The sequence below is a fragment of the Phalacrocorax aristotelis genome, chromosome 1 (assembly GCF_949628215.1).
Source record: "Phalacrocorax aristotelis chromosome 1, bGulAri2.1, whole genome shotgun sequence".
Taxonomy (NCBI): domain Eukaryota; kingdom Metazoa; phylum Chordata; class Aves; order Suliformes; family Phalacrocoracidae; genus Phalacrocorax; species Phalacrocorax aristotelis.
In genome coordinates this window covers 175,547,161-175,569,664 of record NC_134276.1, presented here as the reverse complement: position 1 = coordinate 175,569,664, position 22,504 = coordinate 175,547,161, and the positions used below count along the sequence as shown (strand labels likewise).

Below are 22,504 nucleotides of genomic sequence, written 5' to 3'. Positions count from 1 at the left end.
TCATCTAGATCTCTAGTTTTGTTGTTCTTTTTTTTTTATAGGAAGCTCACATTTTTGTGGTTTTAGGTATATACATGTTTTTGGAGGAGGACATCTACATGTTTGGGACCCTTGGGTCTGATTTGTTATCAACTAAAAAATCACTGGTAAAAGTCTTAATAGAAGGTGCCTGAACTTAAACAAAACACTTTTATCCCACAAAATTATTTATTCGTGATTCACAGATCTGCTTTTGTAACCTTATCCTGTTTCCCTTCCACCAACCCTGCTTTTTCCTCTGTCTCTGACTAGCTCTCTAGATGTACTTGTGTTCCCAGAATTTATCACGGGCAAAACTACATACCTAGTCTTTCATTCCAAGCTCTTCCCATGACCATTTATTCTTTGCGCCTCAACTTCCTAAATTTTGTCCAGTTCATAGCCTTCCGGTTCTTCCTCCATAATATTTTTAAAACCTGATCTTTCTGATTGTATTATTGCATTTTTTGTTATTGTCACCTTTCTACAAAGGATGACATAGACTCCTTCCCTTCCACTGAGAGATCACATAAAATATATATATATTTAGATTAATTTTTCTGTTATGCTGAAAAAGTTACTTTCTTTGGAAGACTTGGTTTTCCATTGCATAATTTAAACTTCTGTGACCTTCAAGACTTTTGATAATTGTCAGGACCTCTGTTCAAAGATCATAAGTGACTTATTCCTTCTACCCAAAGCAGCCTACTTATTTTAAAATCCTGAGACCGTAACAAGAAACAAAATGTAAAACACTTTCTTTCTAACTACATTGAACCTTTGCCTGAAGTCAAATCAGGCTTCTGAGCTTCTTTCTGTGAGTGCTCAGGAACACTAACTCCTTTTTGGTTTTCTTCCTTTTGATGAAGTCTCATCTTCTTATGTAATGTTACAGTTGTAGGAGCTGAGTATTGAAGAGCTCTGGAATCTGCAAAAGAACATTCAACCCATACTTTCTGCTTCTATTCTTGTTATATTATTGGCCTAGACAGCTTTTTCCTTTTTATTCCAGAACCATAGCCCTGCTTTCTGCTTAAGTTTTATCTTCTTTAAAGCTGCCTTGCTAACATCTTTTTGTCCATCCCTTCTCAAGATATACTGCAAAAAAGCCAAAAAAGAAAATAGCTGACAACTAGATACGTGAATTCCCAGTTGTCTGAGTTGTTGTGTGAGATAATATATGCATGTAAATAAAATTTCATTTTTTACTTCGTTAGCATAGGTATAGGCACATCCAACCAAGAACTGTATCATAATATTTGGAAAGAAAAATCCTAGTATATGCCTTTATTAATTTTTACTCACACTTAAAATATTTGTGCATGTTGTGAATATTCATTATTTTCCTTCTTCAATATGTCATACCTTTTATTTGCCATGAACATCTTCATCTTCCCTTTGCTTACACTTTCTTTATATATTTTCTTGACCTGAGTCTCATGTTCTAAACCATTACCTTTACTTTCTTCCAATTGCATCTCTCTAATACATGTGTATGCAGGTCATCTCTAGTCTGGGCACCAAAGAAAAGGCAAAACGGTCACGTGGTCTACAAGCATAGATCCCGGTAAAACTGAGTGTGGGGCATGGAGTTGTATACCCAACTGCTGGCCTGAAGAGTGCTGCATCTTCTTTCCCAAAATGCATTTGCATGCATTCTGGCAATTAAAAGTTGACCTCTGTTTCTTGTTTGTATATTAGTAGTAATAATCACAATAATAATACTTATTATTATGAAATATTTTTCATATTTAAATTGTTCTGCAAATATTAACTATTTATAGTGACAGTAATAAAGAACAAATAACATTTAGTGAATTGACTTAAAATATTGTTTAGTGTAACGATGTAGCCAAAATTCAGTGGTTTATGTTCTACTGGTTCTGTTATGCAACAGATCTAGGTCTGATGAAGACACAGAGAGCCAAAAGAGTCTCACATGAGAACTGGACATTTGTGGGTCCCTGGGCCAGTTATGTTTTGATCTTGTCTTAGAACATAATGGTTAAAATTGTTAAAATTAGTGCTTAGGAAAAATAATCACACGGTGATTGCTTTTAATTCAGTCTTTAAGGAAAAAAAAAACCAACCAGTATGATTTCAGACACCGTACATTACCAAATGACAGACTATAGGCAAAAAGTCAACCATCACAAATCAAAATAGATCATGAAGTCAAGGACTGTCTCTTTGTCTACTGTTCAAGACAGGGAAAACTGTTGATGCCTAACAGATAAGAAATATGAGTAGTACAGTTTAATCAGCATACTTCAGTTCTGACTATCACTGCTTAGGAAAGTCATAACCTTTGCATCAAATAAATTATGCAGATACAAAATCAAATTAAAACCAATGGGTGATACACACTCAAAAAAAAGATTTCTGAAAAGTTTTTAACAACTTTTTTTTCACCATAGTGAACTATCTAACTAAAAGGTATAGGTATAAAAGCAAGCTGATCATTTCACCTGGATAGGGCTTTTTTCCTTCTTTAATTTGCAGTTTGAGCCTCTTCATATTTCTTTGATAAGATTCTTTCTTCACTCATAGGTTTCACCAGCAGCAAGCATTTTCTGTACTTTGATACTTTGTAATGACACTGCTTCGGGGCGAGAACCTTCCTTTAATCTCCTGCCTGTTTCCTGCTCCTCTTTAGGATCTGTGAGTGCACAGAGGCAGAGGCCGAAATTATTCTCCAGCTAAAGAGTGAGCTGAGGGAGAAAGAGCTAAAATTAACAGACATTCGTCTTGAAGCCCTCAGCTCTGCACACCATCTGGATCAGATTCGAGAAGCCATGAACCGGATGCAGGTCAGTGCAGTAGCTTAAGTGGTGACAGAGGTCCACACCAAATGTATGCCTGGTGTATTTCCTTTCCCAGTACTTCGTTTCAGGTACCAAAAAATGTCAGTACAAAGTAAATTGCTAGATTGACAGGACTTCCAAAGGATGGGTATGATAAGTATTCGCCTTGTACTAATGATATCCTTAGCATTTATTTTAATCACTAAAATGTGTCTAAATGATATGGAAGGAGACATAATCCCTGCCCAAAGGATATTTGTTATCTAAACCCTATGACTGGAGAAAGCAGCATGACAGACACGCAAATCAAGAAGTGATTTCCACAGAGCTTTGAATCCTTGGGCCATGTAGGGGGCGGGGTTATATGTGCATACTCTCCCATCATTTCTGATTCCTAACCTAGTTGTGGCTTGCCAAAGCAAAGAATGTAAAATTGGACTAAATTATTGTATTCAGCGTCATTAAAATTTCACTACATTTTTTTGTGACACTGCTCCGTATCCCTTCTGAACACATTTTTCATCAGGAGACTTTCATTTTCATGAGGCTGAAAGGATGCAGAAAGAATGGCAGTTTTCCTCAGAGGAACACAGAGCTTTATGGGACTCAGCTCCGTTGCCCACAGGCAAGCATCTAGTATCATGCTGAGTGCCCAAAAGTACCTACAGCATCCACACAGTATGCCATAGGTCCTTCTTCTGAAGTTTTCCCAAAAGGACAGGCAGCCACCTTGGCGTTGCCAAACTGTGACCTTTTGGAGAATCGCTGAGGATTGGTAAGGGGAAAAAGTAGCATTGGTGGGAATACTGTGTGTATTCAAAGCACCCTAAAAATCTAAAGCTCAGCTGAATGGAAGACTTCTAAGAGTCATGTAATTAATCAGTGTAAATTGCAGAGTAGATGGAGATTTTGTGACTCATTTCATGACAGTTCCTGATTTGAACCCCAGACTAAACCGGTACATTCATCTATTACCTTCTGTCACTGTTTTGCTGGTTTGTCCCTTCCCTTTCACTATCTCCTCACCTTTGCCTATATTATCTAATCTTTTTGTAGCTGTTGCAGGTTTTTTTGTGATGCTATCCCTTATGCTTTTACTTGTATAATGTAGCTCAACAGCCTTCATACAAAAGTAGGACTTTTAGCAGAGTGTTAGTGAATGTGGAATTAAGTTTGATGTGCAAAACCGTCTGCAAGAATAAGCAGTTGCTTTGTACTGTGCTTCGTGAAGCGACTGAAAGCTAGATTTAGCTGGTACCAGGCGGTTCTCAGGCTAAGTTTTCATTTTATTATTGTACATTCAGTAATCACTTGACACCACAGAGGATTTAGCTAAAAAAAATTCCTAGTTGTTCTGATTCATCTGTCACTGTATGTTTTCATCAAAGAGGGTTTGGTGGCCATTATATGAACAATCCCATGTCTGAAAGATGAAAAAGTCTTATCTGATAGCAAGAAGGGCTATGAAACTGTTAAACTATCAATTTCTTATTGTCTTTTTAAAATTTCATTTCTGGTCTGTGAAGTTATTGCTTAAATTTTACACTTAGTGGCAGTAATGTTTTTCTGTGACTTTAGAAACGTTAACGTGTCTAAGATTTTAACAATAACTTTCTTGACTGACTGTTACCTAAGATGTTTGACAATAAAAAGTAGCTTGTTAAACTGGGCATAGCTGGGAAAATTCTCACCATACTTGTATTATGGTCAACTGTACAATAAACAGAGAAGGTTGACGCTTATGTTGTTTAGGAACTGTCTTGTGGCAAAAGGTAAAGCTAGGTTATAGGGCATTTTCCCCTTCATTTCAGAAGTGAAGGTAATCCAGTTTTCACTGACTGGGTTACACTTCTGATATATAGTGCTACATACTGCTGTGAAAGTGGTAAACCAGTCAGCTCTGGCAGGCAAACAGCAAGGATCGGAATAGCCACCCCCAGTGGTTTTCTGAAAGAATAAACTCCTGTGTTTTTATGTTGATTTCTTCTGAATACAGAATGAAATTGAGATACTGAAAGCTGAAAATGACCGTTTAAAGGCAGAGACTGGAAATACTGGAAAGCCTGCCCGGCCGTCATCAGAGTCTTCCAGCAGCACATCATCTTCTTCGTCACGGCAGTCACTAGGACTTTCGCTGAACAATTTAAACATCACAGAATCTGTTACATCAGGTAAATGTATTTTGGGCAGATGCATGCCTCAGAAATCAGTAAGAATTTATTATTTTCACCCTCTTAATGGGCCCTATATAAGAGGCATGCCTGAAAATTAAAATGTCTCTTATCACTCAGGTAAACATCAGTTATACGTTCACTAATAGAGATGAGGAAGAATGCTGGCAGCCATTTCCGAAAATGTAGCTTTGAGAAGTTTCTGAATAATAGTAACAGATTGTTCACTATGTTTGCTTAGTTCCTAGCTATGATACTAACTACCTAGTTGGTCATCCAACTACTCTTTGGCCATATAGTTTACAATTTATTTGAAAAGGACAATATCTGTTGTAGTACACATGACAATTGTATAGACATATTTTCTTGTCCCTATGGGACAAATATGAACATAATACATGAAATTTTCTTTTTTGTTTACAGATCTTTTATCACTCAGATCCCTTAACTTCATTTCGTATTTGCAGCTGGGGCAGAAGGTGGTCTCAGTTAGCTTTATCCCTTACATTTTTTTAACGTGGTATAGCTAATTAGCCTGTTGGACCAAATCACCATTTATCAAAGGAGGCAAACCCCGCCTAGCTTATTAAGCACTCTCATTGTCTTCTGTGAATGAGGGAAAGCAAGCAGAACTTTGGTCCACATCCTGAACATTAACATTTGATTGTTTTCCATGCCATAGAGTTCATGATAATAAGCCTTCTACACGTGTTTTGATAACGTAGCCAAGAAACAGAAGTGCTGTCTCTAACATTAGAACTAGGAGCAGAGCAGAAGGAAAGCAGCACTCATTAGCGTAGACTCCACAGAAAGTATAATGCAGTCTCTGGAAGCAATAAAAACGTGGCTGGTAATTGTAGAAAGAGTCTAGGCGAGAGTACAGCTGGGAATGTGCCAAACTGCCTGACTATAATTTGGATTGGCAGTCAGTCATATTATCTTGCCAGTCATTGATTACACAGATATTTGAATATCTCTTCTGGTTAATATCAGATTTTATATGAAAGCTGGTATATTTTTTATTTACATTCCAGCCTATGTTTTTTGCCAGGTTTAACTTTTAGAATGGATGAGCCTGAGCTGGGCCTCAGTATACAATGAAGTGTTGCAAAAACAGGGAGAAAAAGTTTGACTACGGTTCCTGCTCACACATCCACACACATTAAAAAAAAATAAAAACTGGAACAGAATTTTTTTCAACATGGTAATTGTGGAATCTCTTTCATGAGCCACAGCTATTCGCACTTTGTCACTTGGCACTAACTCTGTCTAGATAGAGGAATAAACATAAAATAAGCTTTATATAATTTTCTGTGTTATTGGTTCTAAATGTTTTTCTCCATGCAAAGTAATTACTTTTGGTTATAAGAAATTAAAGAAATAAGGGTGCCTAATGAGGAGTGGAGGATTTCATTTGATTATGAACCCAGCCTTCTTGATCATCATGAGTATCATTTTGTTGCCATGCCAGAGAACTTGGAAGGCTGACAGCTTTCTACCAAATCTTGTGGGACTTCTGCGGCAGCTGGAGTACCATTAAACAGAAGTCCGTGAGATATGGAGAGGTTAATCATGCTGGGGACTAAGCTGAGAGAGATAAAAAGGGCTGTGGCTCATCATATTACAAAATGCAGTGGCACTTTCTGGGAGACCAGTGTCTCCAAATGACTGTGGTTATCCAGAAATGACCAAAGCTATCCACTGGCACTTGCTAAGGGTATGACCATCTCCTCCAGATAGGTGTGAGCGGCCAAGCTGGCAAAGGGGTCAGTGGTCATAGACACCCATATTTCAGTCAGTCATTACAGTAAAGAGCAGCAAAGGAGGAGAACAGGACTCTGTACTGTCCAAAGAAAAGAATGCCAGAGCTTAGACAAGAAGTGAGCTGGAGCCACCATAGTGCACCTAAGGAGGAGGACTGGCAGGAGTTAATTAAAGCAATTAACACCACCATGAAATTAGACCCCTTGGGCATCTTTTCAGCCCCTTGCATCAGTGAGAGCTCCTAGAAAGTAGAATTTTTTTCTAGCCACAGAGTGGTTCCTCATTCCTGAAGACTTACAGAGGAATGTATTTAAAAGGCTACATAAGGGTCATTTAGAGATTGAAAAATTTCACAGGGGGATCAGTTATATTGTAAATTGCCCTTAGACAAACTATGACATTATAGAACTCTTAAGGTTTGTCAAGTATGCCAAAACACAGGACAAGTGAAGTGAAACATTCATTATTGGTGGCACAGAAAAACTGACTGCCTGGAACAAGACAAGCATGGATTTGTTTAAGCCCACAACAAAATGTTTCTTCATTTGATCAATTAAAACAAACGAACAAACAAACAAAAACAAAAACCCACAACAGTAGAATCTGCTTTCTAGATCTGGGTATAAGTTATCAAACATTTTACATGAAGACTTATTTTTTAATACATTCATTGAAGTCATATTGATAAGTCTTCTTTGGTTTTGCTTTGAGCAAGTGATTGAATCTTACTGGCACCTCATTTATTTTGGGTGAAATCTGACCTTGTGCAGACTGTGTCATGAAGTCGATGCTTGTCTTCAATCACCACAATAAGATCAAGCAGGACTTAGTGTAGTGGATTACTGTGCTGGACTTTGAAGAAAATGCAAATCCATAACTACTTCTAATTTGATAGTTTAAATGTCTAACAGTAAAATCTCTGAGAGAACTTCTAGAGGAAGACAGCAGTTTTATCCTTTGCAGTAAAGCTGCAGGCTCAGCCTTCAGTAAGAAATACATCCTCCTGCTTTCTCATTTTAGAAGTTAGTGAAAAGGTAGAAACAGAGGCACAGAGCAGATCAGAACCACTCTTTACCTCCAATAAAAAATAAGAACTTTTCTTAGAGGAATAGAGTCCCATATTCTGGAGGACTGAAAAGTGGCTTTCTAATGGATACTGTTTGCAAGCCTGTATTGTGGGGATAAGAAAGACTGTATCCGTGCCATGTGTACAGAAGGTAAAGAAAGCAGCTGGAAAGAGAAATTAAGTGCTATTTTACTTAGCAGCAAACACATCAGTGCAAGGATTTCTTGTTTTTCTCCTTACAACATTCTAAAAGACACAATGAGCGCCCAAAGTTATAAACTGAATTTAGGTTTTAAACAACATTACTTTGTGGATGTATGATAATTTTGGACAAGTTCCAAGAAGAAAAGCAAAGGAAAGACTATAATGCAATAATTTATTTATTTCTGGATTCCCTGTTCATTTCTATATGACAAAAATCCCCTTCTATTGCTTCAGAAACTGACAAATTGTAACTTTTTTTTTCATCCCAACAGAAAAAGTGAACCAGGAATAAGCACAAATTAAAATTATTGCAAAATGTTGTGATGGTAGCCTTTCTTTTTAACTGAAAAATCCTTTGAACAAATATTGAACTGATGATGTGAACATAACTGATGGGATTTGTCAGGTTCATCACTTTACTTCCCTTCTTTTATTGTAGATATTTTGTTGGATGATGTCACTGATGGAGCACTCCACAAAGAAGGTCATAGCGTGAAAATTTTAGTCGCTATAAACAAAGGCTATAGTCGAGCCAAGGTAAGTTCATTACCCAAAGGTCTAGATGCAGAATTATAGCTCAGGCAAATCACGCAGTATAGTAGCTCACCTTGCTTCAGTATTTTCAGCCAGGAACTGAAAGGGAAATATCCTAAAGATAGTAGCTCTCGTCTTTGTCATCCATGCTCAATACTGTTAGGCACTCTCCATAGACTAATGTCATGCGGCCTCCTTCTGCCTTTGTGGTGGCTCAGACACTACCAATTCTCAGTTTAATTAGTAGCAGGATGTTCTGGGACTTGCTATCTCCATTTAAAAGTTGTTATAAATTAGATCTATGTCTTGGACCCCTTAGGGTGCAACTATGAATCTGTTACTGAGGTAATCAATGTGGAATTGCATTGTTGCGCTTTCATGTTCTGTATTACAAAAAAAATTATAAATACAGTGCACCTTTTATTTATATTCAGCTCTTTATAAACACAGATGCAAATCAAAGAGCAAATTAAGATACTGTATTTATTTCCTTATAAAGGTGTACCAAAGTAATATCACCTGTACCTATTTCTGGCACAGAGGTTATTAACATAGTAGTAACATCACATTCTAAATAATATTTTGTTTCTTCACTGGGAAAACTCTAAATCTCTGCAGAAAACTAATTACCACCATTTTTAGTCCAGTTTCCAAAAATTTCTCCTTGCAGGATCAAAAACCACATGCATATCTGATAGGATCAATTGGAGTCAGCGGAAAAACAAAATGGGACGTTTTAGATGGTGTGATCAGGCGTCTTTTTAAGGTAAGACCCTGAAAAAATAGCTCAAGCATTAATAAAGTTTTCTGTTTCACTTAAGAAAAATTCTGTATTCTTTGCATTGTCTTGCCTAGTTTTTTGTTTTTTGACATATAGCTAACACCACTATTAAACTTTATTCTTAAGGTTGCTGCTCTTTTTTCATGACTGTAGGCAGTTCTCTATTGAATGTGACTCCAAAAATCTTCTGGTACTTCACCTGTACCAAAATATTTTCCAACTGCTTTCATTCAATAACTGTTTTTATTTTTATGCTTCATGTTTTCATATAATTTCAGGAATATATTTTCCGAGTGGATCCGACTACTAGCCTGGGTTTAAGCTCTGACTGCATTGCTAGCTATTGTATAGGGGATGTAATTAGAGCCCATAGCCTAGAAGTGCCTGAACTGCTGCCTTGTGGATATCTGGTTGGAGATAATAACGTCATCACTGTGAACCTGAAAGGTAAAACCTCAAGAATATTTTTGCTGATACTATAGAGTTCGTCACTGCAGTCCCCAATCCCTTCACATGTTTTTTTTTCTTACACCTGACCTTTCTGTATTTTGTCTCCAGTTCAAGGACTCATTTATCGCATAAACTCTCTGTATGACATTGTACAATACCTAACACAGTGCAGCACTGTGAGGCCAATCTAAGAATATCTCTGTCCTTCTCTCCCTGACTGCCAAATCACAGCAAAGTACAAATTTCTGAACAGCAGCAAAAAGAACAACCCCAAAACAGAGGCCATGATGAGAAATATTTATGCCTTATGCCTTACCCAGTTCTGCAGGAAAAAAATTGATACATTTCAAAAGCTGTATGAATTTACTATTGGAGTGGAGGGGGGGCCTTCAGAAGAACTGTGTATACATTGATGTGACAGCCGGTAACCCCTGTGGCTGTCACTTTGACCTTTTTTTTGTCATGGTTGCCTTTAGTGTCTGAAACATACATCTTTGCCTCACTGAGCCTTCCCTTCATATTTACTCTGATTTCTTTTCCCCCACTTATCTTGTCCCACTACCACTGTTTAATTTTTTGGCCCCATGGAAGGATATAAGTGTTCCCACAGTAATGAAGCCCTTCACAGGAATTTGATTTAGACAGAAGTATCTTACCTTGCTTTGAGCATAGCACTGACGACATCAGGTGCTGGGCCAAACCTATACCTACCTTAGCAAGGATGAAGATAGGCCATTTTTCTTTTCTTTTGTTCCCAGGAGTGGAAGAAAACAGTTTGGACAGTTTTGTGTTTGACACATTAATTCCTAAGCCAATTACTCAGCGGTACTTTAATTTGTTGATGGAGCATCGCAGAATTATTCTGTCGGGACCCAGTGGCACAGGAAAGACCTATTTAGCTAACAGGCTGGCTGAGTATATTATAACTAAATCTGGCAGAAAAAAAACTGAGGATGCCATTGCAACTTTTAACGTAGACCACAAGTCAAGCAAGGTAAGTTACAGTTGAAAATATAACCTATTGCCCAATTTGTAGTGATGATGCAGAGCAGACTCTATGAACTGGCATACTGTTTTGTTGCTCAGTTAGCATATTTTCCTACAAGAATTCAGTCCCCAGTCCCAGTGAGGAAGAGAGACCACATCTTTCTGCTCTAAACAAACCATTGAAGCACTGTGAAGGAAGTCTGAATCTTCCCTTCGCTTGAGGAAACCCACCTTAAGGATAGATGCAGAGTCAAATTGCTATGTAAATTCAATTCTTAGAGTGTCTGTAATTCCTTCATCAGAAAGGTTGGATATATAGTAATACTTGTCTGACCTGCTTTTTTATAGCAATAATAGCAGCCTATTGTTAGCAAAGATTTCAGAATGGGGATTTTGACTTACTCTCTTGGGTTCGGCTTCTTAACCAGCACTGGATAATACAACTGCTGCCACGGCTTCTGGCGTGCATCAGTCAGGAAGCTGACCATACTAAAATTGCCTCATGCATCATGTCACATTCACAGTGATTTACATAGCTCAGATTATCAAGCTTCTAGCATGACTACTGTGCTAGCCACAGATAATACTATTCACTTGCTGTCCTAAATTGGGTATACTCCTAACTTGGTACCCAGGGAAAAGAAAATGAAAGGTTTTGCCCAGAGCTTTCTGATTTGCCCAGAACATAATGAATGTTAACATAATATAAGATGGAAGAACATACAGATCCCAAAGGGGTGAGAGGACCATTCCGGTAAATACACTGCTTTTCACTGTCTTTATACAGAGGATTTGTGATGCCATTTACTTTGGCAGGGGATGTGTTTATGTTTTATTGTTATACCATATAAATTTATAATTAAAATTGTCCCACAAAAGAGCAAGCTTTAGGATTTCTGGTAAATTGCTTGTTGTATATGTTTTTGTTTCATCATTTTTGGTGGTGGTTTTTCTTTTACTTTTCCTTTGTTTGTATTAAGATTTATATAGAACTTTTGAGTTTGTAGTAAAAAAGAAAAAAACAACATTGTCAAATACCAAGTGTGTTAGAATAACACAGATGGTGCTATTCCGTGGAAGAAACCCACGGTGTTCCCTTAGAGACACCTGATCATAAAAAGTCAGACAAAAATCTTTCATGAAATATTAAAAGATTGCATGTTCCCATTAAAGAAAAAAAAAAAAAAAAAAGATTCTGCTATCCCTGATCCAGGAAATAAAATGATAATAGGAACTTTGTCCATAATATTGAGCATTCCCAACACTGACAAAATTAGATACCTCTAGGGATATAGCTGTAAAACTTGACTAGCCCAGACCCTCACAGGCATCAAAATGTCAAGAAAACTATGAAACATTTTGCTTACAGAAAGTTCTCTTTTACTCCAGAACTAAATGGCAGCCAGGCAGATAGCTGACAGTAAAAAAGGATTTACCCAACAAACTATATTATGATGCATGATACAGTATCCCCAAAAGGTCAAACAGATTTTCAGTGAGAGTGGTGAAAAGAGATATCTGAGGGAGCAGTTCAGTATGCCCAAATTGTGTGATAATTTGGTGGGGTTTTTTTGGTATATAAATGTGGCATTCATAAAAATGAATTTTTAATGAACAATTAATGTCAGTATCTCAGCCAATTGGAAATAGCATACTTTATTGCAACCTATTTTCCACTGGAGATAAGATATTTTATCAGCAGGTTTCTAGAGAATGTATCCACCAAATAGGAATGTATATGCTTCTGTCACTTGCCTTATGTTTAGTGCCTTTGGTTTTCCTAGCATGTGGTTTCAGTGTTGCTCTAAGAAGCTGGTCGTCCTGCATGTGCTGATCCCCACAGTGGGGAAACGCTGTAGCAGCCTCTTTATCTTTCTGAAACTCTTTTCCACTGAAATTACATCTAAGGTCTAACTGGGTTAATCTTCTCCCATTTTTTTAATTAATTCTGCTGAAGGATCTGCGACAATACCTAGCAAACCTAGCTGAGCAATGCAGTGCTGACAACAATGGTGCTGACCTCCCTGTGGTCATAATTCTTGATAACCTCCACCACATCAGTTCCCTAAGTGATATCTTCAATGGTTTCCTCAACTGTAAATATAATAAATGGTAGGTAGTAGCTCTTGTCTCTCATTTCACACACCTTTTGCAATTAAAACAGTAAAAGCTGTTTGTTATTTTTCAAAATAAGATGTCCTGGTAGAAACTGAGACTCCCATAGGCTGTCGGCGAAGCCCTTATGCACTTGAATAATTTTGACCCTCTTCGTCCGAGTACTTAGGTGTCTGCTTCACTTCTTTATTTATATGACTCCCCTGCATCTCAGTGAGATGTAAATATACCATGGAATTTAAGAATGTACTTAAACGCTTGATTGAATTAAGTCCTTATCCCTTTTGCCCTGTCAGATCGCACAAGCTTATTAGTACCATGAGGACAGTTTATGGGAGAGGAAGAAGAAATGCAGTTTGTAATAGTGGAATTTGGGACATGTGTGAACCCACAAGCCACGGCATGCAGAGGCAGCTGTATATCTGGTGGACCTGCACTTCCTACAGTTTTCCTGTAGCAGTGCAGAAGTATGAAGTTTGCTGACTGTCTTTTATTGCCAAGAAAGAATAAAATTAATGTTTTCTGGAGCTTATACTGGCCTATAACATTGGCTATTTCTGCTGTAAAAGTTCCATCATAGGGATTTCCCTTCATAAAATCACTGCGTGCTATGTCTTACTCATGAGATTCCCTGGCTTCTGAAATTAAAACTCTAAGCCTACTGCAAAATTATGAGGTACATGAGGACAGGGTTGCCTCATTTATTTCTATACTACAGATGAGTACTATTAAAATACAAATGTGCAGAGAGGGAAATCATACAAGAATAAACATTTTAAAAAAAAAGGAAGCCTCAGAAAAATTTTAAATCTAAGACTGGAATATATCCAGAGACTCCTTTAAAATTGGCCTAGTGCAGATAAGAAGAAAGAATATTCTCTGAATGTCCGAATGGATTCTCCCTCAAAAGAAACCTACTACTTTTCTCTTTTCAGTCCCTATATTATTGGAACCATGAACCAGGGAGTTTCTTCTTCACCAAATCTGGAGCTGCATCACAATTTCAGGTACATTCACTCTGTATTTACTGTGGCCATGTTTGCACAGCTCCCTGCTTCTCAGCCCAGTTCTTTGACAAACACCGATCCTGTGTCTCATCACAAAAAAGCATTTTAGCTTCTGTCTCTTTCCTGTATTAATGGGTCTCTGAATGGTGTTGGGGGATGGTAAAAGAAATAAGATCCTTTCTGGCACCTCTAGCAAGTTGATGAAGATGATCGCATTCTTGCACTCCATTTGTCTTCAACGGTGTCTTGAATTCCTGCTGAAACTTGTAATGATTATGTTGTAGCAGTGGGCAATCGTGGTTTGTTGGAGCAGTTTTATACTTGCTGACTAATGAGATTCTGAAGTTTATGACATTACCTTCGTCTATATGTTTAAGAGGAAATTATATATTTGTTATTCATTGCTGCTTGACATTTATCCTTTCTACCCAGGTGGGTGCTGTGTGCTAATCACACAGAGCCTGTTAAAGGTTTCTTGGGCAGATATCTGAGAAGGAAACTGATTGAGAGTGAAATAGAAAGGAACGTACGCAATAATGAGCTCATCAAAATCATTGACTGGATCCCCAAAACATGGCATCATCTCAACAGCTTCCTAGAAACACACAGCTCTTCAGATGTAACCATTGGTGAGTGCATTGGTGGAGTGGTTTGAAATAAGGATGCAGGTTGAGCATTTGAGGAATTTGTGAAGGATATATTACGTTTCAAAAAGTTGTCATCTCTCAATGGGAAGTACAACATCAGTGTGGGGAATTTGGTTGCCAGCAAGACTGAAAGGAAAATGGAAAGTTTAATGAGACTATGTATTTTCTGGTATTTCTGCCTTGGTTGCTAAAGACTTTCAAGTAAATTATCATAATTCTAAAAAGTTAAATTTACAAAAATTTACCTCAATAGCAACTTCCCTAAACTTATTTTTTTCCCTGCTCTCACACTGCAGTATAATTACAGCAATAAAAGCACTTGGACAGTCAGTTCAACAAACTAGCAGGTGGGAGGCAAATATGTATTTTAGTGGAATAGCTATGTTAGCAAAGTAGACGTCCGTTTAAATAGCTTTGCACATAAAACTTGTAAGTGTTCATCGGGCCCTAGAATTGGATAAAGTGACATTAGTTCATTTTTAATAACAGGACACTGATAGTTCCCTTATTGTAATCCTCTATTAGTATTCTCTTCACCTGAGTTTGCTCCAATACTACTTTTTTAATTCTGTGAAGATTATTTTTAGTGTGTTCCCTAGTTCTTTAACACACAACTTGACTTCTCAGGTCCCCGCCTCTTCCTCCCTTGCCCTATGGATGTTGATGGCTCCAGAGTGTGGTTCACAGACCTCTGGAACTATTCCCTCGTGCCGTATCTTCTGGAAGCTGTGAGAGAAGGACTTCAGGTATGTAACTCTTTTTCCCAGCAGTTGTTTTTTTTTTTAGTAGTTTCATAGGCTTCCTCCAAGCTACTTTCAACCAATGCACCCAAGGATGAATGCTGTTGCATTTGCAAGAAGAAAATCTGTGGAGGGATTATAGAAATCAGCCTCGAACTCCTTTTGACCTGCTCTTACTCTGATGTGTAAATTGTCTTTCTCTACTCCAGCACTAGCACATTTTGTATTTTATGAAGAGGGTTTCTCTTCTGTGACTGGAGGAAGGTTCTTATTTTTTTGTTTTATCACTGTTTAAAGAGTTCACAGCAATGCTAAATACAGCTCAGATTGCCTTCCTGAGTCACGGCAGTCTCAGCCTGCCCCTGCATGGAAGAGTTAACAGCCCTTACAGTGGTGCAAGAAAAAACTTTGGTCTGTGTAATCCTCCCCCACCTAAGTACATGCGTAGGCACTCAGGCTTGTGGAGGGAAGCTTGTGAGCAAGGATATTTTCACCATTCAGAAAAAAAAATATATTAAAAAATGTTTACTGGCCTTATCTAGCCAGACTGAGGTAATTTACTCTCTGGCCCTCCCAAATATGAAGGTCAGTCCCTTTTTGCCCTTATGTCTTGCAACCCTGCTTGTATTTCCCATAGTTTTGTTTCTCCTTTTCTCTTTCTCTGTATGGGCTATGGTTTCCTCCTGACTGTAATTCTCATTTTGGGTAACAGTGCCATCAGATCAGAGTGCTTCACTGATCCCTCTATCCTGTCCTCTCCAGAGTTAGGTGATAGCAGCCGTTCCGTTGGTTGTTAATGAACTATTAAAATTTCTTCTACTTTAATAGAAAGAGGACTACAGATAGATTTGCTGTAGATAGCACTGTAAACTGTCCCATACAAGTTAAGATTTCAGACCATTCCACATCTTTGGAGCAAACCTAAATCTTGAAATTAATCTTTTCTTCTGGTTTTGGTGGTTTGGTTTTTTTTTTTTTCCCAATCTTTATTTGGCTTTCTTCCTTTTTCTTTTTTTTTTTTTAATGCACTGCAATTCTATGTCCTCTGAAAAAAACACTTTGTGGAAAGGCAGTTTTTTGCCACACATGACACTGAAAGAAATTACTGCATAGCGCAGAGGGGATTGTTATAGACTAGTCAAAGAACTGTGTAAGCAGCTGCAATATCTTTAACACCTTGTATTGACATAGTGACATGCTGATGTGATGGAGGTTTAGAATCTTGCCTGTTGAATATCTCACGCTTTCCTAAAACTGCTTACCTCTCTCGGAATGACAGAGTGTTTATGCCTTGTGGAAAAAGCTGCCAAACATCTGATAGAACAGCCACAGTGAGGTTAACAGCTCTTGTTTAGACCAACTATAAAAATGCAGTGATATTCTTCATGCTCATATCTTCCCAAGTATAGAGGGTTCTTACTTAAATGAAAACTTCATGTCTGGAGCAGAAGATGGCAGCATATAGAAGAAAATATGTCATTTCATGAAACATTCTAATTTTTAGCTGCTCTGGATGACTTCCATAGAATAATTTTCTTAATAATAAACAGAAATCTTTTATATTTTATAATTAGCTGTTACTGGAACAAGGAACAGGTAGAAAATGTGTTCTAGCCTGATACTTTGCAAACTCACTTGTCAGACACAGAATTTACAAGCCTTGCTCTGCATTCCAGAAAAGATGTAATCGCTGTTAATCTCAGATGAGAAGAAGTGCTCTCTACAGCCTGGAGTTAGCCTGCTACCTCCCCAAGAAACATTTCCTCTTGGCTTATTTAGGCAGCTCCCTGTTATAGCAGCCCAGACTCAGTGTAGGGCAGAAGGAATCTGAGTATCTCTGTGCCTAATATAGAGAACTTGGCTGCCTAACCTGGAGCTCTGGATTCAGCAAGTGCCTGGGAGCAGGTGTTGCAGTGATAAGCTCAACTCATCTCTCTGGCTTTAGCACTAAAATCCTTCACTGTTTTACTCCCTTTAGGAGCGCAGCCCATCTAAATGTTCCATGAGTGTATGCCCTGCCAATATTATGCTGCTCTTTGGATTTCATGAGGCTGTTTGAGCTAGGAGAGATCACAGAAAGCCCTGGTGACTGGCTCCCCATCCCAATGTGTCATAGTCACAGCTAAAGGAAAATCTGTAAACAACCAAGGGGTTCTCGGTTACCATGTTGCTTGTGAACAGCAATGTCGGGAAGGGTGCATTTTAGTGAGGAAGCTACCAGACCTCCTAAACTTACAATATTCTCTTTCTTCCTTCCTCTGTCCTTCCAGATTGGTAAGCATTTTTGTGCCTCATAGAAGGGAAAATTTATCCCTTGTGAATTTCTTCTCCTAACCATTTAAAAGATCTCCAGGTGTGGATAAATGCCTGCTTCTGCATCCCATTTTGCTAGGAGAAAAGAACAGTCTGTACTAGCACTTCCTAATTCATTTCAAACAAAATCCAATTAACTTGAATGTTTTAGATAGGTCTAAGTTAATTTCGCTGATACGCCTTAAGCAAATTACCTAAAGGTCTCATTTCACATTGTATCAAAAACTTGTGTCACCCATTGTTGCCTACAAGTATCGCTAGTTGTGGAGTGCTTTTCAACTTGTAGGCACTCTGTGTATTGAAGGAGCATTAATGGAGATGAGGCCTTTTGTATGTCTTATCATATCTGAGTATTGAGCACATTTGAAAGCAAACCACTTACTAAAATGGCTTAGATGTTTTTGAATACTTTTGTCTGCTGTTATAACTGGTACTAAAATCTCTGTAGGATACTTACCTGTGTTATATCCATAATATAGATGTACGGTAAGAGGGCACCCTGGGAGGATCCCTCCAAGTGGGTAGCTGATACCTATCCATGGAGCTCTGCATCTCTACAGCATGAGTGGCCATCCTTACTTCAGTTAAGACCAGAAGATGTTGGTTATGAAGGCTATGCATCTGCAAAGGAAGGAACAACCTCAAAGCACGTTCCACAGACTGATACAGAGGGGGATCCCTTGGTAAGATTTAAACTTTGGGGAAAAGGCTTTTCAGTTTGTACTTCACTGTCATGTGTTCAGTTGTACACTGTACAACTACGGTGTCCCTGTTCCAGAATGGGCTTTTAAAAATAATACTACCATAATTTAATAAAAATGTTAGGAACAAAAAAGGGAAATCTAGCAGGAGGGCAGGTATCACCATTGTGTTAATATGTCCCTAAATTGTTTGCATTTCCCATCTGCCCAGAAATGTATCTGGTCTTCATCAATATAATGTTTGGGTACCACTTTTCAACAACCTATTAATCAGTTTATTCTAAAAAACCTTTCCAGGTTGGGCAGTCCTTCATCTACTTTCTACAAATGAAGGACTGAGAAACTTGGATTATCTAACTTGTCTATCATAGAGATTTTAGTGGAAATGTAAATTAGAGAACCATCCTCCCATTCCTCAGAACATTTCAAGAAAACTGATGACTGTACAACAGTCTTAATGTAAAAGGAATGCAAGTGTGGTGGCATTAAAAGATAAGAGGTTGATTTCCCTCAAATCCATATATTGTTTAATTTAAATATGATCCCAGACATCAGGGTTTACCATTGCCTCCTCTGATGATGGACTATTAAATTGCATATATTGAACTGCTATTCTTGTATAGTGCTTTCTCTATAGACTGCCTTTATCACAATTCAAAATACCATTTTAGAGGACTGTACTAGAATACAGGCAGCTCTTGGAAAAGGGAATTTCTCAGAGGAAAATACATTTAACTCTTACAAGTGCCAAGAAAATGACTCCTTAGCTTCTCTGAAGTGTTTGGTTTCCAGAACCAGACCTTGCATCCTGAAGAACTGTGGAAAATCACCTCATTTGATCCACTGTGTCACAGTCCATAAGCTCTGGGGTGATTGTTTGACCCTGTGATTTTGGCTGCCAGTGAGTGTATTGTCCAGACTTCTAGCACGTATGCATCACCTCCGCTAAGGTGAAAATACTTGGGCAGCTCAAGTTCAATGTCCTGTCACCCTTGCTCCCTGCACACCGTGATCAGTATCCGTATCTGACTAATTATTAAAGGTTGAAACTTGTGAATGGAGGGTCTTCCCCTGCCTCCAGGGGAGCTCATGGGGAGACAGACATTGTGCTTGGGGAAATAGGACATTTCACATGCAGGCTGTACTGCACACCCTCCGCATATATCCTGTATTCTCAAGCATGGATCCCTACCAAACCAGCAAAAACTTCCTGATAGCATTGAAGAGTATTAAACACTGTTCAATGCCTGGAGAAAACTTTGCAAGCTGTGCAGGTTGAAACCATGGAGATGTAAGGATTCATGAGCAAACTGGAAAAAGGGGGCTTGACGCACAAACACACAAACACTTCTTTCTCTTTGCTTTTTCATTGCCTGTTTTTTGTAATGACCATGTATTTGTTCCTTAAGAAACACTACAGTGATGTCAATATCACTTGCAGCCCTGAGCATGCTGGCGGAAGTGGATGTTTTATAAATAAAATCCTGATCATTACACAGAATTGGGCATCAAGCATCCAAGTAATTTTCTGGGCTTAATGCTGCTTTTTGACGACTTTTCAGCTGGGCTTCAGGTTCTAAAAATCCCCAAATTATGTGGGGGCTCCCCTGTCCTGGGCAGGAGGATCTGTTACTGCTCCCCTGCTGAGGTCAGTCCCTCGACAGCAGATGGGACTCTTTTATGAAGCAGCTGGCCTCGGTCCACCCCTCTCTCACTCCTCCCCCCCCCCCCCCCCGTCTGTCTCTTGCAGAGGGGGTATGTTAGTGTGATTATGTTTTCAGTTGTTTTTCCAATGTAGTGTGTCTGCACCATCCAAAAATTATCTGGAAGCTTGACTGTCTCCAGATATGGGCCCAGATGTCCAGCTGTGATATGGCTTCCCTCCCCTGCCGGTGTTGCAGCTGCAGCCAGTCTCACCCCTCAATTAAAGAGAGTTATCAGGCAGCTCCATTGTATCCCTCTGGCTCTTTGGACCTTTAAACTTCTATTTAAAGACCAGAAGGCAACAAAAAGGGTGCCAGGAGGAGCTGCTGACACCCTGCCCTTTCTGAAATCCTTTTGTATGGTCCCCTCAGCTAGATACCAGCACACCTCATACAGCAAGGGAGCTTTAATTAAATTTTAACACAGTCACTGCAGCATTAAATGAGACAAGATTATGTAAACATTACTTTCTTCTTTCAGATGAATATGCTAATGAGGCTTCAAGAGGCAGCCAACTATTCGAGTGCACAAAGCTGTGACAGTGATAGCACCAGCCACCATGATGACATTTTGGATTCATCCCTTGAATCAACTCTCTGAAAGGGACAAACCTTGGTGGAGGATTATGGTAAAATCTGTTTCCACTAGACCACTGCCAGTATTAAAGCAGCAAGCCAAGGTCCCTGAGTGAGAATGGTGTGTTGTAGGTAGGCAGGAGACCTAACTCTGCAAAGTCAGGAAGAAAAATTGAAGTGGAAAGCTTGAATTAGTTTAATTTCAAGGCATTTAAATACCTATGGAGCCAAGTGAGACTCCATTTGTCAACTGGAAAGGGCCCTAGACCAAGGGCATCTAAGCAGATTGCACACGTGTTAGCCAAACTGGAATATCTTTTTTCCCTTTCCTCTTTCTCGCTCTCTCTGTCTCTGTTTCTCTGTACAGGTTTACAGTGCAACTTCTTTTGGTTTTTGGTTTTGGTTTTTTTTTTCCTTTAGTTTAACCTGAGGCACTGCATGAACAATGCGGTCTTCTAATTCTCTTCTAACCTCTGTTGTGCCACATGGTGCTGGTCACAGGACTGCAGTGGTGTTTGTGTTGTACGCTACTGCCCATTCCAAAAGGAGTCAAAGATGATGATAGTAACTCAGAAAGCACAAACAGTATTGTGCAATCACCAGAAAACATGACTGTGATATGCTGGATAAGTGCCAATTTAATTCTAACTGCCATGGTCACGGTGATACTCTCCATCAAGTTTTTAGTACACAAGTCACAGATTTTATAAAGTTGTTTTTACCACAAAGGTCTTTTTTAACCACCTGCCCACTCCTTAACAACAGTTTTATACCAATTATTAACCAACACTGATTAAAGGCTTTTTAGGGCTTCATTTGTTTGAGCCTTTTCAGTGGAAGAAGGAACATTTCTTATGGTGCTGTTTCACTGCCTTAAAACAGATTTCTAGAACAGTTTTACAGTTGGTTTAATTCCTAAACCATTGGTAATTTACACTGTTTTTTTCTTCATTTACTAATGAGAAAACGTCAGTTAACACAGTAGCCTCATATCTGTATATCATGATTTTTTAAAGAAATGGATAGGAGAAAGAACAGTTGCTATATAATATTTTTATCTTGTGAATAGATTGCTCTGCCTACCCTCAGAAATACACAAGGAACCCAAACCCACTTCCACTGCCACCTAAATGCTGAGAAAATCCGCTCAAATCCATTTGGTCCCATGGAATGGAGTTTTTGGAGGATAGATGTTTTGAATTCTTATCCAGCAGAGCTGGATGCACTTGATGCAGCATGAGCACAAATATATGTTTTGTTTTTTTTTTCCTTTTTCTAGTTTTAGCATGTTGTTTTGATTGCTATTGTTGTACATGAAGAATTCAGCATAAAAGAACACTGAAGCAGTGATGTCCACTGTGGAAGAGGAAGAGTTTATACTGTAAATGTGGGTTGGTTTTGCACAGTCTACTGGGTGGGTATTGTAAATACTAAAAAAAAAAAAAAAAAGAAAGAAAAAAAAAGCCTTGCACAAATCAAATCGAAAACAAATGAACAAAAAAAATTGTATTTTATTCTGTTGGTGTTAAGAGATGTTTCACTTGCTGAGATTTCCTGTATGTTGAAAACAAATACAGAATGCAAAACTTAAAAGCTGTTATTACCTGGTGTGTTTGTCCTGTACTTACAGTTGTTATGACTATGCAGGAGCTATCAATGCTACAGTGAGCATATTTCAATATCTATACAAAGCCAATACATTTTGGGGGGAAAAAATCTGAAAATGTTTCACGTGCATATGTCACGGCAGGCTACAACCAGATTGCATTCCAACTGCTCAGAATAATCGGAAGCGCTCTTTTACCGCAAGAGGCGTCCGGTTAAAATAGGTGCATATAAACAAGGAGGTATCTAAGGGCTTTGGCATTGTGTAGACATGTACTGTACACCTCCATGGATATTACCTTCAGGATGTGTATTTGG

General features: G+C 38.5%; 1 protein-coding gene across 5 annotated transcripts in view; it reads left to right on the top strand.

Moving 5' to 3' along the window:
• Positions 1 to 22,170, top strand: part of NAV3 (neuron navigator 3) — a 409,880-nt gene extending 387,710 nt beyond the window's left edge. For all 5 annotated transcript variants that reach the window (XM_075080754.1, XM_075080751.1, XM_075080753.1 and 2 more), the window contains 12 exons: positions 2,675 to 2,828; positions 4,819 to 4,993; positions 8,467 to 8,564; positions 9,232 to 9,327; positions 9,621 to 9,789; positions 10,551 to 10,786; positions 12,737 to 12,891; positions 13,830 to 13,901; positions 14,334 to 14,530; positions 15,176 to 15,294; positions 18,081 to 18,284; positions 20,487 to 22,170. In XM_075080754.1, coding sequence (XP_074936855.1) covers positions 2,675 to 2,828; positions 4,819 to 4,993; positions 8,467 to 8,564; positions 9,232 to 9,327; positions 9,621 to 9,789; positions 10,551 to 10,786; positions 12,737 to 12,891; positions 13,830 to 13,901; positions 14,334 to 14,530; positions 15,176 to 15,294; positions 18,081 to 18,284; positions 20,487 to 20,606 — 1,795 coding nt within the window. In that variant the 3' untranslated portion in view covers positions 20,607 to 22,170. The remainder of the gene's footprint in view (positions 1 to 2,674; positions 2,829 to 4,818; positions 4,994 to 8,466; positions 8,565 to 9,231; positions 9,328 to 9,620; positions 9,790 to 10,550; positions 10,787 to 12,736; positions 12,892 to 13,829; positions 13,902 to 14,333; positions 14,531 to 15,175; positions 15,295 to 18,080; positions 18,285 to 20,486) is intronic.
• Positions 22,171 to 22,504: the final 334 nt, after the last annotated feature.